General features: G+C 41.1%; 1 protein-coding gene across 2 annotated transcripts in view; it reads right to left on the reverse strand.

Annotated features, from left to right (window-relative positions):
- Nucleotides 1-16,841, reverse strand: part of mocos (molybdenum cofactor sulfurase) — a 432,886-nt gene that overhangs the window by 389,248 nt on the left and 26,797 nt on the right. For both annotated transcript variants that reach the window (XM_068010709.1, XM_068010717.1), the window contains exons 2-3: nucleotides 8,963-9,052; nucleotides 4,096-4,162 (exon numbers count right to left, since the gene is read on the reverse strand). In XM_068010709.1, the coding sequence (XP_067866810.1) occupies nucleotides 4,096-4,162; nucleotides 8,963-9,052 (157 nt within the window). The remainder of the gene's footprint in view (nucleotides 1-4,095; nucleotides 4,163-8,962; nucleotides 9,053-16,841) is intronic.

Here is a 16,841-nt window from a genome sequence, read left to right on the forward strand (position 1 = left end):
ACGTGTCTTCCATGGGTCCGGTGGCTTGGGAGAAAGCGAAAGAGAAACAGCCAGGAGAGAGGCTTCCTTGAACCAGCTTCAGTCGCAAACTTCCTTCTCAATTCAAACTGCCATGTGGCGAGTTTAAAATACCTGGACCAGCCAGTTAATCATGTGACCAGCTGGTTTAACCAGTCCTGGCTTTGTGGATATTATCATCATAGCAGTCCCTGGAATGCACTTCCTTACACCTTCAGTGTCTGGTGATCAAAATCCAATTGGGTTAATTGGATTAGGTAGTAACTCTTTTGTCTCTTCAAGCACCGTCTCTTAGTATGCAAATGTTCTTCCAGCCAAGTGTATGGTGATCTTCAAACAAGTCATTTCTTCACTCCAGCAACAGTTTAAAATCAATGTTCATATGGCGAAATTAATGTGCCTCATTCTTGGCAGGTGGGGGTCTGCATGATAACAGGTTAAGTGAGTGAGCAACAAGATGGCAAATGGAGTATAATGTCAGGAAATGTGAAGTTGTTCACTTTGTTCATAAAAATAGAAAAGCAGAATATTTTTTAAAAGGTGTGAAACTGGTTAGTGTTGATGTTCAGAGAAACTTGGGTGTACTCCTACACGGAATGCACAGTTAACATGCAGGTGCAGCAGGCTATTAGGAAGGCAAATGGCATGTTGGCCTTCATTACAAGGGGATTGGAGTACAGGAATAAAGAAGTCTTACTAAAATTGTACAGGGCTTGGAATACTGTGTGCAGTTTTCGTCTCCACATTTAAGAAAGGTTATACTTGCACTAGAGGCGGTGCAGTGAAGATTTACTAAATTGGTCCCTGGGATGAGGGGGTGGTCCTATGATGAGAGGCGGAGTAAATTGGGCCGATATTCTCTGGAGTTTAGAGGAACAATAGGCAATCTAATTGAGACATACAAGATTCTGAAAGGAGCTGAGAGATTGTTTCCGCTGGTCGGGGAATCTAGAATGCCGGGACACAGTCTCAGGATAAGGGGACTATCATTCAGGACTGAGATTAGGAGAAATTACTACACTCAAAGGGTTGTGAATCTTTGGAATTCTCTACCCCAGAGGGTTGTGGATGCTCCATCGAATACATTTAAGGCTGGGATAGATAGATTTTTGGTCTCGCAGGGATTAAGGGATATGGGGAGCAGGCAGGGAAGTGGAATTGAAGCCCAAGATCAGCCATGATCGTATTGAATGGCGGAGCAGGCTCGATCGGCATATGGTCTACTTCTGATTCTTATTCTTGTGTACGCTTCATCAATCACACCTGCATCCTTTAGCAGGGTTTTAAATCTCTGACAAAGGTGAGCAAATTGTCTGTGTAACTTTAAGACAATTTGTGTTTTATCTCTCTGATTCTTAACACCTGATGCCATTAATATTTCCTTAACACTCTGACTAGAAAGCATCAGGTTTTATTAAGGGGATACAATAATGCCCTGACTGCGTAAATTGCAAATTCATTGACTTTCCAAAAACAATTGCCTCATCATGCTCCATATCAAGTTTCATTTTTGCCTTTTTCATTGAAGTTTTACACAACAGTAAAGGTATCTCATTAGAGACTACATCAATACTGATAAAGTGGCTTACTCAAACTATTTTACATGGTATTACTACTCTACTCAGTGACTTCAATGTGTTGTCATCACCAAACCTAAAGCTGGTAGTACTTTTATACTCCTTAGCCTTGCGTCGATCTTCACTACAAATAACAAATCTGTTCTACATATTGTGAATGTGTAAGTACTATCTAATATAGCACAGTTGAATGAATCTGCAAATAACACATTCATCACAGGACTAAAACTCCTTGTGATTAGTACAATTTGTTCAGATTCATCAGTATCTTCCTCTTCTGCCTCATAATTCTCTGTGTCGTTTGTTATTTCAAGGTCTCTGCCCCTCCGCTTTGGGCAGTTCATTGCATAATGATACTCTGAGTCACATCTGTAACACCTATTAACTGTTCCTTGGGCATCCCTGGGATTCATTCACCTATGATTACTGTTCCAATTCTGTCTTCCGCTGTAATTGTCAAGCGTGCTAAAGATACTTTCATCCGCATTCCTCTTGCCTTTAACTCTTCCGTTGTACTTATGCTTGCATCCAGTATCTGGATCATTTCAAAATCCAGTAAACATCAAGTCCTACACTCTTTGTGTCAACGTCAAATGCCCTGTTTGTTCTATCAGTGCTACAGGAAATGACCATTTCTCCAGGAATTTCTTTAAGGCAGTAGATATCTGATCTAACAGGGAGTCTTTTTCCAAGAATCGAACCCCAATGGAAGCAAAATCCTGTCCATATGCAACACCCTAGCACAATCTAGCAACTTAAATGCTAGCATTGAACCAGTGATCTCTAAACTGAATTTCCTAAATCTTCCATACAGTCTGTTAAAGTCCATGATATATTCTTCCATTGAATAACCATCTGTTTTCCAAAATCTATCAAAGCCTGACCATGCCTCAAAAGGTCATCGTTCTTATAAATTTCATCCAAGAATTCTAGCAGAAGAGCCAACCCTTCATCAGTATCCAATTGACAAGTATTCAGTTCACAAAACACTTTATTTCTGATTTTACTTTTGGACAGAAGTGACAATGCCAAGGTCATACCTTGTTTCCTCTTTGGTAAGAATGTAACCCGTGTCCACAGACCCACTTCACTCTTCCAGTGGTCATATGGTTCAGACTCATAAAAGATCAGAGGGTAATCATACCCTGACAATTTACACTTGCTTTCTGCCATATTTTCCATAATAGCCAGTGCAATTTTAGTTTTGTCTAAAAAATTCCAACCTTCAGCTTTAGGCAACCATCCTCTCCTACCATGTTAAATTCCAGAAAGCTTGTTGTGGAAGGATAATGCTGGAGCCTATCTTTACTCAGTTTCATATTTATGGTACAGAGTAAAAGGATTACAAACATGTAACTCCACGCTCAAACCCTCCACCAGTCTCAGTTAAGAGTCTCCATATAAGTGCTCAAGTAAGACCCCAGTTAACATCCTCCACCTGCATATAATTAAACAACTGATACACAATTAACAAGGTGGAAGTTGAACAGTGGGAACCACCTAAATCTCACCACGTGGCCGTAACAATAGCGTGAGCATTGGTGGACTGGATAGTCGTTTTACACCTTTCTTTTCATATGTTGGAGAGTAAACTTGAAAGATATGTCATCTTATAAAGGATAATTAGATTGGAATGACTCAAAAATGATGAAATATTCCAGACATGAGAATTGGGAACAGAAGATCAAACCTATGTTATGTTTTCCACTAAATATATTTTCCCATGAAGAGCTTTATCGTGCTTACTTTTATATCAGGTGAGGTTTTGAATCTTCTAACTAATCCACCAAACTGTTCTCACAAAATTAAAAAAATGTTATCTTCAACAGCAGAGCTAAAGATTTATGAGAACACATTTTCTTTACACTCACTGAAGGACCAAAGGTTCATGTTAAATGTGCTTTCACTCCTGTGTTGAAATGGGACATATTCTGCTCGCAATAAGACAAATGATTTAGGACTAAATGCAACTGAATCTTCTGTTTTAGTTGAGATCTCCAGTTCTTATAAACTTGATTCTAATTTCAACACAGAGCTTACATTCAAAGACCTTTGGAAAGATAAAAATCAAGCAGATACTAAATTTATTTTTGCCACACAAACAAGGTTAAGCACGAGTGAAGGTTTATAGATTTTGATCCTGGTTTGTTACAAATTTATGTTGCAATGTTTAACTTAACTCAAATATTTAACTTAATGAATATGCAAATAAATATATTCTTGCAGAACATTTTGGAAAATATTTGCCCCTAGGTGTCCTTCAAAATAAAATCAGACAGACAGAGAGAGAGAGAGACTCACACGGATGCAAAGAGGCAACAAAAAAGAGACTGAGAAACTCACACAAACAGATTAAGACACACAACTGGGGTGTGTTGGAGGCAGACAATATGAGAGGCAAGCACACAGAAAATGAGATTCACAGACTGCCTATCCTTACAAGATGAAATTTGAGGAAGTAGCTGGGTACATGTTCTAAAATGTCTTTTTATCATCATACCTGTAACGAACACATTCAATAGTGTCATGTGTCAATCTGCTGGTAATATTTGCACTGTGGGGGTTGCCTGAAAAATATCACAAACACAAGAAAAATTAATTAATAACCATTAATCTCAATCTTCAAAAATTCAGATATGTTCGAAAATTACAACAAAAAAGCAGCACGGCCTCTACAAGTTTACATGAACCTAATAAAACTGAAATGCATGCTACTGGATGTCGAGGGACTAGAATTGTTTTTTTGTCAGTATCTGATTTTTATTTTTATTCACTTTTAATCTGGTAACTGTTATGAAGGTACTTCTATTTTTTTTAATATTTTTGTTATTTTTGATTCGTGTTTTAAAATTGTGGAAATGGATTCTTTTGGAGGGCTGGAGTGATTCCATTTTGTTTTTTTTTAAAAAAGGTCACTGGAAGGATTTTGTTTGAAAACACTGACTGGAAGTCACATGTCTCCAGCTAAGTAAATATCCTGGGCGGGAGGTTTGCTAGAGCTCTTCGGGAGGGTTTAAACTAGTTTGGCAGGGGGATGGGAACCGGAGTCACAGATCAGTGGATGGGGTAGATGTTGAACAGGCAGATATCGAGTGTAGAGAGTCTGTGAGGAAGGTTAGACAGTTGACAGGGCAAAGTTGCAGCCAGTATGATGGGTTGAAGTGTGTCTATTTTAACGCAAGAAGTGTCAGGAATAAGGGTGATGAACTTAGAGCATGGATCAGTACTTGGAGCTACGATGTTGTGGCCATTACGGAGACGTGGATATCACAGGGGCAGGAATGGATGTTGGATGTTCCGGGGTTTAGATGTTTCAAAAGGAATAGGGAGGGAGGTAGAATGGGTGGGGGAGTGGCATTGCTAATCAGGGATAGTATCACAGCTGCAGAAAGGGAGGTCGTCGAGGAGGTTTGTCTACTGAGTTATTATGGGTGGAAGTTAGAAACAGGAAAGGAGCAGTCACTTTGTTGGGAGTTTTCTAAAGACCCCCCAATAGCAACAGCGACATGGAGGAACAGATTGGGAGGCAGATTTTGGAAAGGTGCAGAAGTAACAGGGTTGTTGCATTGGTGACTTCAACTTCCCTAATATTAATAGGAACCTCCTTAGTGCAAATAGTTTGGATGGAGCAGTTTTTGTCAGGTGTGTCCAGGAAGGTTTCCTGACTCAATATGTAGATAGGCCGACTAGAGGGGAGACTATGTTGGACTTGGTGCTTGGCAATGAACCAGGCCAGGTGGCAGATCTCTCGGTGGGAGAGCATTTCGGTGATAGTGATCACAACTCCCTGACCTTTACTATAGTCATGGAGAGGGACAGGAGCAGACGGGATGGGAAAATATTTAATTGGGGGAGGGGGAATTACAATGCTATTAGGCAGGAACTGGGGAGCATAAATTGGGAACAGATGTTCTCGGGGAAATGCACGACAGAAATGTGGAGGTTGTTTAGGGAGCACTTGCTGCGACTGCCGGATAGGTTTGTCCCGATGAGGCAAGGAAGGGATGGTAGGGTGAAGGAACCTTGGATGACAAGAGATGTGGAACAGCTAGTCAAGAGGAAGAAGGAAGCTTACTTAAGGTTGAGGAAGCAAGGATCAGACAGGGCTCTAGAGGGTTACAAGGTAGCCAGGAAGGAACTGAAGAATGAACTTAGGAGAGCTAGAAGGGGACATGAAAAAGTCTTGGCAGGTAGGATTAAGGAAAATCCCAAGGCATTCTACACTTATGTGAGGAACAAGAGGATGGCCAGAGTGAGGGTAGGGCCGATCAGGGATAGTGGAGGGAACGTGCCTGGAGTCGGAGGAGGTAGGTGAGGTCCTAAATGAATACTTTGCTTCAGTATTCACTAGTGAGAGGAACCTGGTCGTTTGTGAGGACAGCGTGGAACAGGCTGATATGCTCGAACAGGTTGAGGTTAAGAGGGAGGATGTGCTGGAAATTTTGAATGATATGAGGACAGATAAATCCCCGGGTCAGATGGGATATACCCAAGGATATTACGGGAAACGAGGGAAGAGATTGCTGCGCCTTTGGCGATGATCTTTGCGTCTTCACTGTCCACTGGAGTAGCACCGGATGATTGGAGGGTGGCAAATGTTGTTCCCTTGTTCAAGAAAGGGAATAGGGATAACCCTGGGAATTATAGACCAGTCAGTCTTACGTCGGTAGTGGGAAAATTATTGGAGAGGATTCTGAGAGACAGGATTTATGACTATTTGGAAAAGCATGGTTTGATTAGAGACAGTCAGCATGGCTTTATGAGGGGCAGGTCATGCCTCACAAGCCTTATTGAATTCTTTGAAGATGTGACAAAACACATTGATGAAGGAAGAGTGGTGGATGTGGTGTATATGGATTTTAGCAAGGCATTTGATAAGGTTCCCCATGGTAGGCTCATTCAGAAAGTAAGGAGGCATGGGATTCAGGGAAAGTTGGCTGTCTGGATACAAAATTGGCTGGCCCATAGAAGTCAGAGGGTGGTAGTAGATGGAAAGTATTCAGCATGGAGCTCGGTGACCAGTGGTGTTCCACAAGGATCTGTTCTGGGACCTCTGCTCTTTGTGATTTTTATAAATGACTTGGATGAGGAAGTGGAAGGCTGGGTTAGCAAGTTTGCCAATGACACGAAGGTTGCTGGAGTTGTGGATAGTGTGGAAGGCTGTTGTAGGTTGCAAACGGGACATTGACAGGATGCAGAGCTGGGCTGAGAAGTGGCAGATGGAGTTCAACCTGGAAAAGTGTGAAGTGATTCATTTTGGAAGGTCGAATTTGAATGCGGAATACAGGCTTAAAGACAGGATTCTTGGTAGTGTGGAGGAACAGAGGGATCTTGGGGTCCATGTCCATAGATCGCTCAAAGTTGCCACCCAAGTTGATAGGGTTGTTAAGAAAGCGTATGGTGTGTTGGCTTTCATTAACAGGGGGATTGAGTTTAAGAGCCGCGAGGTTATGCTGCAGCTCTATAAGGCCCTGGTCCGACCACACTTGGAATATTGTGTTCAGTTCTGGTCGCCTCATTATAGGAAGGATGTGGAAGCTTTAGAGAGGGTGCAGAGGAGATTTACCAGGATGCTGCCTGGACTGGAGGGCATGTCCTACGAAGAAACATTGAGGGAGCTAGGGCTTTTCTCATTGGAGCGAAGAAGGATGAGAGGTGACTTGATAGAGGGGTACAAGATGATGAGAGGCATAGATAGAGTGGATAGTCAGAGACTTTTTCCCAGGGTGGAAAGGGCTATCTCCAGGACGCATAATTTTAATGTGATTGGAGGAAGGTTTCGGGGAGATATCAGAGGTAGGTTCTTTACACAGAGAGTGGTGGGTGCGTGGAATGCACTACCAGCGGTGGTAGTAGAAGCAGATACATTAGGGGCATTTAAGCGACTCTTGGATAGGTACATGGATGATAGTAGAATGAAGGGTATGTAGGTAGTTTGATCTTAGAGTAGGTTAAAGGTTCGGCACAACATCGTGGGCCAAAGGGCCTGTACTGTGCTGTACTGTTCTATGTTCTATGTAAACAGCAGGTGTCTTCTGACTATGGGAGTTGTTTACGGAGAAGTGACATGTTAAGATTTATAGTGGTCAAGAGTTGGTTTTGTTTTGAGTCAGTTGGAGATCAACCTGCTAAGAGAGAAGACCAGTTCATTCCTTTCTCCACCTCTTTGAGAAACCCTGAGAATCCTTGTGTGATCGCTGAAATCCCTGATGCTGCATTTCTCCTAGAATGCTTGCCAGACTAATCCTTGATTTTGCCTGAAGAGAACTGCTCCAAAAAGATCCCAGTGACAGCTATCTACATGTATTTGGGACACCAGAATAAAGGGACAACTGATATCATTCCATATCTTCTTTTCCTTCAAGAATTAAAAAGTATTTGGCCAAAGTATTTTTGTAAAAAGATCTCTGCAGAGAAAAACTTCATTTTTTTTTCTTTAACCTGCGTGTGCATACGTGTGTGTGGCGAGGGGGATTAATTTTAAAAGGGAACTTTCATATTTCAATCTGTGTGTTATGCTTTGCATCTTTACTGAACAAGTCTCGTTTTATAATAAATTAATAATTTTGCTGTTTATTAAAGGAACCTGGTTGGTGATTTTATTTGAAATAAAAAGAGTATGTAATTGGCCATATCAGTAACTGGGTAAACATTGAAACATATGTTGTGACCAATGGACAAGTGGAACTAGAGAAAGACAGTGCACTCCTCCCGCCTCCGTCGTAAACTGGATCACACGAGGGATTAGAATTGTTTTTGTCAAAATCTGATTTTTTATTTTTATTCACTTTTAATCTGTTAACAGCAATTCGTAAATCATTTTTCCTGCTGGTGCTAATGCCAAGAGTAAGTAGTTCAAACAGAAAATAGTCATGAGGCAGGACAAAAGCTTCAAAATTATTGACCAATCTCCTGCACTTCCACTACTTTTAAATGCTTACTTGCTATTGAGTGAGGGAAGTTTGGAAATTGCAAGTTACTTTCAGTTTACTCTGAGCTGGAAATCTGCTTGTCTTTCTTTTTAGACAATTTTGACACTTTGAAGTGTGACAACTGGAGTGTGAAAACATCAAAATGTACAGAGACTGATAGATCATCACAGCTGCTGCCTTTTCTATAAAAAAGTGGATTGTATTCGCCCTAACCACAATTTATGGAAAACAATATTAGTGACAGAATGAAAAAGGTTGAACTATTAAACCAAATATCAAACTAGAAATGGTACTCGTGCTTTTCAAAAGCAGTTAATGGAAGTTGAAATTTTAATTTTAAGGAAAATGTAAATCAAAGAGCAACTCCTGATATTTTGCAACAAAAGTGAACATTTTAAATTTGAAGACGAACAGAAATTATTGCCAAGATCCTACCATAGATATTTTCTGCAAGGTCTTGGTAAAAGTGATGAATCTGACTATGTGCATAGAGTGTTGCACCTCCATGGTCCAGATAAGTGATTCCTAGAAAAAGCAAAACAGGAGTTAATTTTGATAGTATTAAGATATTATAAAATGATTGAAATCCAAATTAAAAACAGGAAATGCTGGGAAAGTACAGGCAACAAAGAGAGAAAGATAAGTTAATGTATAGCAGCTCCCTCACTTTCTTCCTCATCAATTATTATTTTTACAAGATCCTACAGCATGTCTACGGAATATTTGACAATTGGGAGACAACACAGCAGAGCTCAATCCTATTAAACCCCACTTTTCTGCACTGTTCTATCTGGGGTCAATGGACAGTGAACAGCAGCAAGAACACTGTCTGCTGTTTCCCTCCCAGATCAAGGAGAAGTGAAATCAATTATGCTGCTTCAACACAAATCAGTTAACTCAGCGTAGACACGAGACCAAACCTGGTATCTTAACCATTTGAATGGGTCAGCTAAATGCTGATCTAACTACATGAGCCTTCAGGTGAGCCAAAAATCCATTTTTATTTCAGTTCTTCCTCTATACTACCCAGAAAACACAGGCATTTAATATTCCTTATAAACAACACAAATGATTTGCCCACTTCGCAAAAAATGGGAAAAAATTTCAAAGTGATAGAAATTTTTATGAAACAGAAGAAGGCCATGCCGATCGAGAAAGAGCTACCCAGTGAATCCCACCTTCCTGCAGTTGGTCCGTAGTCCTGCAGGTCACGGCTTTTCAAGTAGACATCAAACTACTTGTTAAATGTGGTGAGAGTTTCTGCCTCGACCACAGCTTTCAGGTCGTGAGTTCCAGGTCCCTAACATCCTCTGGGTAAAAAAAATGTTTCCTTAATCTCCCTTCTAATCCTTTGATCTTTAAATATATGCCCCCTGGTTTTTGGCCCCTCTGCCAAGGTAAATAGATCATCCTCGTTTACACGATCTAGGCCCCTCATAATTTTATACACCTCAATTAAGTCACCCCCCTCAGCCTCCTCTGTTCCAGGGAAAACAACCTCAGCCTATCCAATCTTTCCTCAGAGCTAAAATTTTCTAGTTCTGACAACATCCTCGTAAATCTCCTCTACAATCACATCCTCCCTATAATGTGGTAACCAAAACTTTATGCAGTACAGAAACTGTGGTCTAACTAGTGCTGTACACACTTCTAGCATAATGTCCCTGCTCTTCTATTTTATGCCTTGGCTAATAAAAGGAAGCATGCCATATGCCTTTGTAACATCATCAACCTGTCCTGCTGGCTTTAAGGATCTGTGGACATACACTCCAAGGTCCCTCTGTTCCTACACATGACTCAGCATCCTCCCATTTATTAGGCAAGGGAAGCAAAGGTTATCAGGGGTAGATGGGAGTGTGGAATTCGAAACCCAAACAAATCAGCCAAGATCTTACTGAATGGCAGAGCAGGCTCGAGCAACCGAATGGCCTACGTCTGCTCCTAATTCATATGTTCATATGTAATATAAACTACCAAAAGCAAGGGATGAGTAGAGACATGTGGAACCCCACTGGTAACAACCTTCCAGTCGCAAAAATATTCGTCAACCATTACCCTTTGTTTCCTGCGACTGAGCCAATTTTGGATCCAATTTGCCACTCTCCCTTGCACCCCAAGGATTTTACATTTTTAACCACTTTGCTATGTGGGACCTTGTCAAAAGACTTGTTAAAATCCATGTAGATTACATCCACCTCACTGCCCTCATCAACCTTACTTGTCATTTTCTCAAAAAATTCAATCAGGTTTGTCAGACATGTCCTCTTAACAAATCCATGCTGACTTTCCTCGATTAATCAGAACTGATTCCAAAGTTAAGCTAACTGGCCTATCATTACTTGGATTACCCCTTCCTCCATTTTCAAACAATGGTGCAACGTTGGAGGTGCTCCAATCCTCTGGCACCACTCCTATAAATAGAGAGGACTGAAATATAATGGTCAGAACCTCTGCAATTTCCTGCCTTGCTTCTTTTAAAAACCTACGATATATTTTATCCGGGCCTGTTGATTTATCGACTTTCAAAGATGTCAAACCCTTTAATACTTCCTGTGTTACAATGTTTATCCCATCCAATATTTCACACTCTTCCTCCTTAATTGCGACGTCATCGGCCCCCTCTTTTGTGAAGACAGTCACAAAGTATTCATTAAGAACCTTACCCACTTTTGTGATGACAGCCACAAAGTATTCATTAAGAACCTTACCCACATCCTCCTCCACATTTAGGTTACCTGTTTGGCCCTTGATAGGCCCTGCTCTTTCCTGAGTTATCCTCTTACTCTTTATATACTTATAAAACATCAATGGATTTTCCTTGATTTTACTTGCCAGTATTTTTTCGTGCCCTCTCTTCGCTTTCCAAATATCCCTTTTAATTTCACCCCTACACTTTCTGCAGTATTCTGCAGTATTAAGCTCATGGTGTCTGGCATGAGCGTCTCTTCTTTGCCTTATCTTACCCTCTTTGCACCTTCATCCAGGAAGCTCTAGATTTGGCTGTCCCACCCTTTTTCTTTGTGGGAACATGTTTACCCTGAATCCCTTTAATCTCCTTCCTGAATGCCTCCCATTGTTCTGACACCAAATTACCCTGATCGAGCTGGGGAGTGCGATTGATTGCATAACTCTAAAGAGCTGGCATGGACTTGATGGGCCAAATGGCCTTCTTCTGTGCCGTAAATGACTATGACTCTAAGTCACTGTTTCCAGTACATTTTTGCTAAATTGCTTCTCACCCTAGTAAAATTGGCTTTCCCCCAATTTAGAACTTGACTCCTATTTTACCTTAAGCTTTTTCCATAACTATGCTAAATCTAACTGAATTATGATCATTAATTCAAAAGTGCCTTCCAACTGCCTAGCTTCATTCCCTAAAACGAAATCCAGATTTGCCCCCCCCCCCACCTTCTTGTTGGACTTGCCACATACTGGCTAAAAAAGTTCTCCTGAATGCAATTTAGGAATTCTGTGCCCTCTGTACCTTTTACACTGACTGCATCCCAGTTAATATTTAGGGCAATTGAAATCCTCCACGATTACTACCTTATTGTTTTTGAATTTGTCAGAAATTTGCCACAGATGTGCTCTTTTACCTCCCTTGGACTGCTGAAGGTTTATAGTACACTCTCAGCAGTTTGATTGCATCTTTTTGGTTCCTAGGTTCAACCCATGTACCCTCATTTGATGATCCCTCTAACATATCATCCCTTCTCACAGTTGTAATTGTTTAATCAATATTGCGACCCAAGCTCCTTTTTAATCCCCCTCTTTATCTTGTCTGAAAATTAATTCCTACAAAGACAATTGCAGATCAGCTTTAATTTCAAAGAAGAAAAATAATGCAACATTTTGGCATTTGAATTACTATCAAAACTACATTATGACTATTATAACGAGAGCCATATGAATAGATCCTATCTTGAAGCTTGACCATTCCAGTATTTTTTTAAATTACTGTTGAAAACTCAGTTGGAACAATTTATACCCATTCCTGAAATATTTAAAAGGAATGTTAAACACAACAGTACACTTTAACCTTTCAACACACTCTGCAGGGTGTACTAACACAAAAAACCAAAGAAGAGCAAATTTAGCATTCAGTAGCTATTTTTAAAAACAACTAGGCAGCATTTCTTGATCAGCTCTAATTACCCTGAGGGCATTAAGAGTTAATTATATAGTGTGGAAATGGAGTCCCATTAAGCGGGTGACGGATCTCCTTCCCTAAAGTATATTAGTGAACGAGTTTTTTTTTTACGAAATTCTGCAGCATTCATGGCCATGTTCTAGTGCTGGCCCACAGATTACCAGATCTGGTGATTGCAATTTCATGGTGGGAGTGGAATTCATGACCTCTAGATCACTATTTTAGTTGACTGTAACTACTGGGCTACCATACTCAATTAATGTACTCTAGGTGGGAGACGTCAATGTTCACCATCATGGGTGACTCAAAACAGATCAAAATGATCCAAGTCCTGGAGGACAAAGCTGCCATACTGGGCCTTGTCACATGGGGAATAGGGAGTAACCTCAAAAAAATCTTGAAGAACAGCATCTCATCTTTAGGTTAGGCTTTGGTTACAACCTTCTGGACTCAGCTCATGAGTTCAACAATTTCAGACCACAACCGCGGTCCTCATTTTTTCAGATGGCAGTTGTTGATGTTTCTGCTGTTCCCATTTACACCACCTTTAGGCCCATCTTTTGCTTTTTTACTTGTTCTTTTACCATCTCCATTTGCCTTGTACCATCATCCCTTGAGTCATTTAATCTCTCCTACCTTTCACCCCATCACAGACCTCTTTTGTTTGTCCCCTCCCCCCTTTCCCTGCCCCTGTACTTGCTTAGAAATGATTACATCTCTAACTTTTTCCATTTCTGACAAAGATCATTGACCTCAAACATTCTCTGTTTCTCCACAGATATTGCCTAACCTGCTGAGTATTTCCAGCATTTACTGTTTTCATTATAGGGAGTAACCTTATTCTCAACAACCTACTTGTTGCAGAAATATCTGTCCACAACAGCATTTGTAGGAAAACAAAGTCTCACCTCCATTATGAGAACATCCTCCAATCCACAGTGTGGCACTACCACCACAATAAGTGAGATGGACTCAGGACAGATCTGGAAGCCTGTAACTGGGCACCCATGAGACAATGTGGGCCATCATTTGCTCTGATGGCAAGCACCTTCGGTTATTGAAATGAAATTAAGAGAATACCCAGCAAAGGACTCTTGCCACAATTTTTTGAGGGGCTGAATGGCCTACTTCTGCTCCCAATTTGTATGTCCGCAAACTGTTCCCACTCGTGAAATGATCAAGAATGAGAGGGCACAGATTTAAAGTATTTGGCAAGAAAAGCAAAAGTGGCATGAGGAAAAACTTTTCACACAGCAAGGTCTGGAATGCACTGCCTGAGAACATGGTGGGGGCAGGTTCAACTGAAGCATTCAAAAGGGAATTAGACTATTACATGAAAATAAAGAATGTGCAGGATTACGGGGAGAAGGAAGGGAAATGGAACGGAATGAATTGCTCTTTCAGAGAGCCAGTGCAGACACGATGAGCCGAATGGCCTCCTTCTGCACTGTAATAATTGTGATTCTTAAATATCTAAATTGTGCTACTGGAGTAGCTGATATAACACCTTGTTCAAACAGGGACAGAAGAGTAAACTGGGTATCTAAGACTTGGTTAGACGAACATGAGCTTTGTGCAAACTTTTAGTGTCATATTTCAAGACAAAATTAGTGAATATGTAGAAATGCCTGGATTAGCAAGGACAGCAGAATGGATTTGTTAAAGGCAGGACATAATTTAGGGCGGCACAGTGGCGCAGTGGTTAGCACCGCAGCCTCACAGCTCCAGGGACCCGGGTTCGATTCCAGGTACTGCCTGTGTGGAGTTTGCAAGTTCTCCCTGTGTCTGCGTGGGTTTTCTCCGGGTGCTCCGGTTTCCTCCCACAAGCCAAAAGACTTGCAGGTTGATAGGTAAATTGGCCATTATAAATTGTCACTAGTGTAGGTAGGTGGTAGGGAAATGTAGGGACAGGTGGGGATGTTTGGTAGGAATATGGGATTTGTGTAGGATTAGTATAAATGGGTGGTTGATGTTCGGCACAGACTCGGTGGGCCGAAGGGCCTGTTTCAGTGCTGTATCTCTAATCTAAAAAAAAAATAATTGACAGATAAATAGAGCTTTTTCAAGAATTGGCCATAGTATATATAAAAATAATGCAGTGTGCAATTTCAGAAGGTGTTTGATAAGGTGTCTGTCAGGAGGCTTGTTAAAAAATGTAAGTTGTATGGTATAATGGGAAATACAATAACTAAAGATTATGCTGATGGACAGGAAACAAAGGGTTAGGGTGAATCAGTGTTGGACTGGAGGTTTGGAAGTGGTGTAGTTCATTAGTAGTACTGGGTCCATTTTTGTTATCGATATATAGCATAGATTTTAACCTGCTGCACGTTTCGGGCAGGAGTGGGGTGGGATAGGTGTGAAACATAGCTACTGGTCTAACTTTCAGATCTGGAGCATTTTAACTCCCGGGTCTCATTTAAATGCCGTTAGTGCACTTCCACCCAGAATGGGCATGAAGAGAGTAATTGCATCTGAAGATTGAATGGCCATTAGCTGCCCAGTGGTTCCCAAGTAAATAAAATCATAGAAATTTACAGCACAGAAAGAGGCCATTTGGCCCATTGTGTCTGTGCCAGTTGAGAAAGAGCTATCCAGCCTAATCCCACTTTCTAGATCTTGGTCCATAGCTTTGTAAGATATATACTTGAAGTGCTGTAAAAAGGTGCTTTTTAAATGCAATGAGGGTTTCTGCCTCCATCATCCTTTCAGGCAGTGAGATCCAGATCCCCACCAACCTCTGGGTGAAAAAATTTCTCAACCCTCCACTAACCTTTTATCAATTACTTTAAATCTATGGTCCCTATTGACCACTTTGCAAAGGGAAATAGGTCCTTCCTATCCACTCTATCTAGGCCCCTCATAACATCAGCCTCCTCTGTTCCAAAGAAAACATTCCCAGCCTATCCAATCTTTCCTCATAGCTTTAATTTTCCAGTCCTGGCAACATCCTCATAAATCCCCTCTGTATCTCTCTAGTGTAATGGCATCTTTCCCATAATGTAGTGATCAGAACTGTACAAAGTACTCCAGCTGGGCCTAACTCGTGTTTTATACAGTTCTAGCACAACCTCCCTTCTCTTATACAAAAGCAAAATACAGCAGATGCTGGAAATCTGAATAAAAACAGAAAATGCTGGAAATACTCAGCAGGTGAAGTAGCATCTGTGCAGAGACAAACAAACAGAGTTAACGTTTCAGGTCTGTGACCTATCAGCACAGCATCCCGGCTCTTATTTTTTATGCTTCAGCTAATAAGGGAAAGTACCTGTATGCCTTCTGAACCACCTTCATTGCCTGTCAGCTGTGACACAATTGGTAGCACTCACACCTCTGAGTCAGAAGGTTCCACGTTCAAGTCCCACTCCAGAGCTTGAGCACAAAAATCAAGGCTGACACTCCAGTGCAGTGTCAAGGGAGCACTGCATTGCACTGTCAGAGGTGCTGTCATTCGGATGCGATGTTAAACCAAGGCAGCAGCTGCTTGCTTGGGTGGATGAAAAAGATCCCATGTCACTACTTCGAAGAGTAGGGGACTTATCCTTGGTGTCCTGGCCAATATTTATCCCTCAATCAACATCACAAAGAAAGATTACTTGGTCATTACCATGTGCTGTTTGCCATCCTGGCTGCCACATTTCCTGCATTACAACAGTGACTTCACTTCAAAATGAGTACTGTATTGGCTGTTAGGTGCTTTGAGACGTCCGGTGGTTGTGAAAGGCGCTATATAAATGCAAGTTTTCCTTCCTTCCTTGTCCTACTATCTTCAGGGATCTGTGGACATGCACTGCAAAGTCCTTCTGTTCCTCTACACTTCTCAGTATTCTACCATTTATTGTGTATTCCCTTGCCTTGTTTGCACTCCCCAAATGCATTACCTCACACTTGTCCAAATTGAATTCCATTTACTACTTTACTGTCCACCTGACCAGTTCATTGGTATCTTCTTGCAGTCTACAGCTTTCATCACCATTAACCACACACACAATCTTTGCATCATCTGCAAGCTTCTTGATCATGCCCCCTACAGTTAAGTTTAAATCATTAATATATACCCCAAAAAGCAAGGGACCTAGTACTAAACCCTGCAGAATCCCATTAGAAACATTCTTATAGCCACAAAAGCATTCATCGACCATTACCCTTTGCTTCCTGCTACTG

This window comes from Heterodontus francisci, chromosome 2 (assembly GCF_036365525.1).
Source record: "Heterodontus francisci isolate sHetFra1 chromosome 2, sHetFra1.hap1, whole genome shotgun sequence".
NCBI lineage: Eukaryota > Metazoa > Chordata > Chondrichthyes > Heterodontiformes > Heterodontidae > Heterodontus > Heterodontus francisci.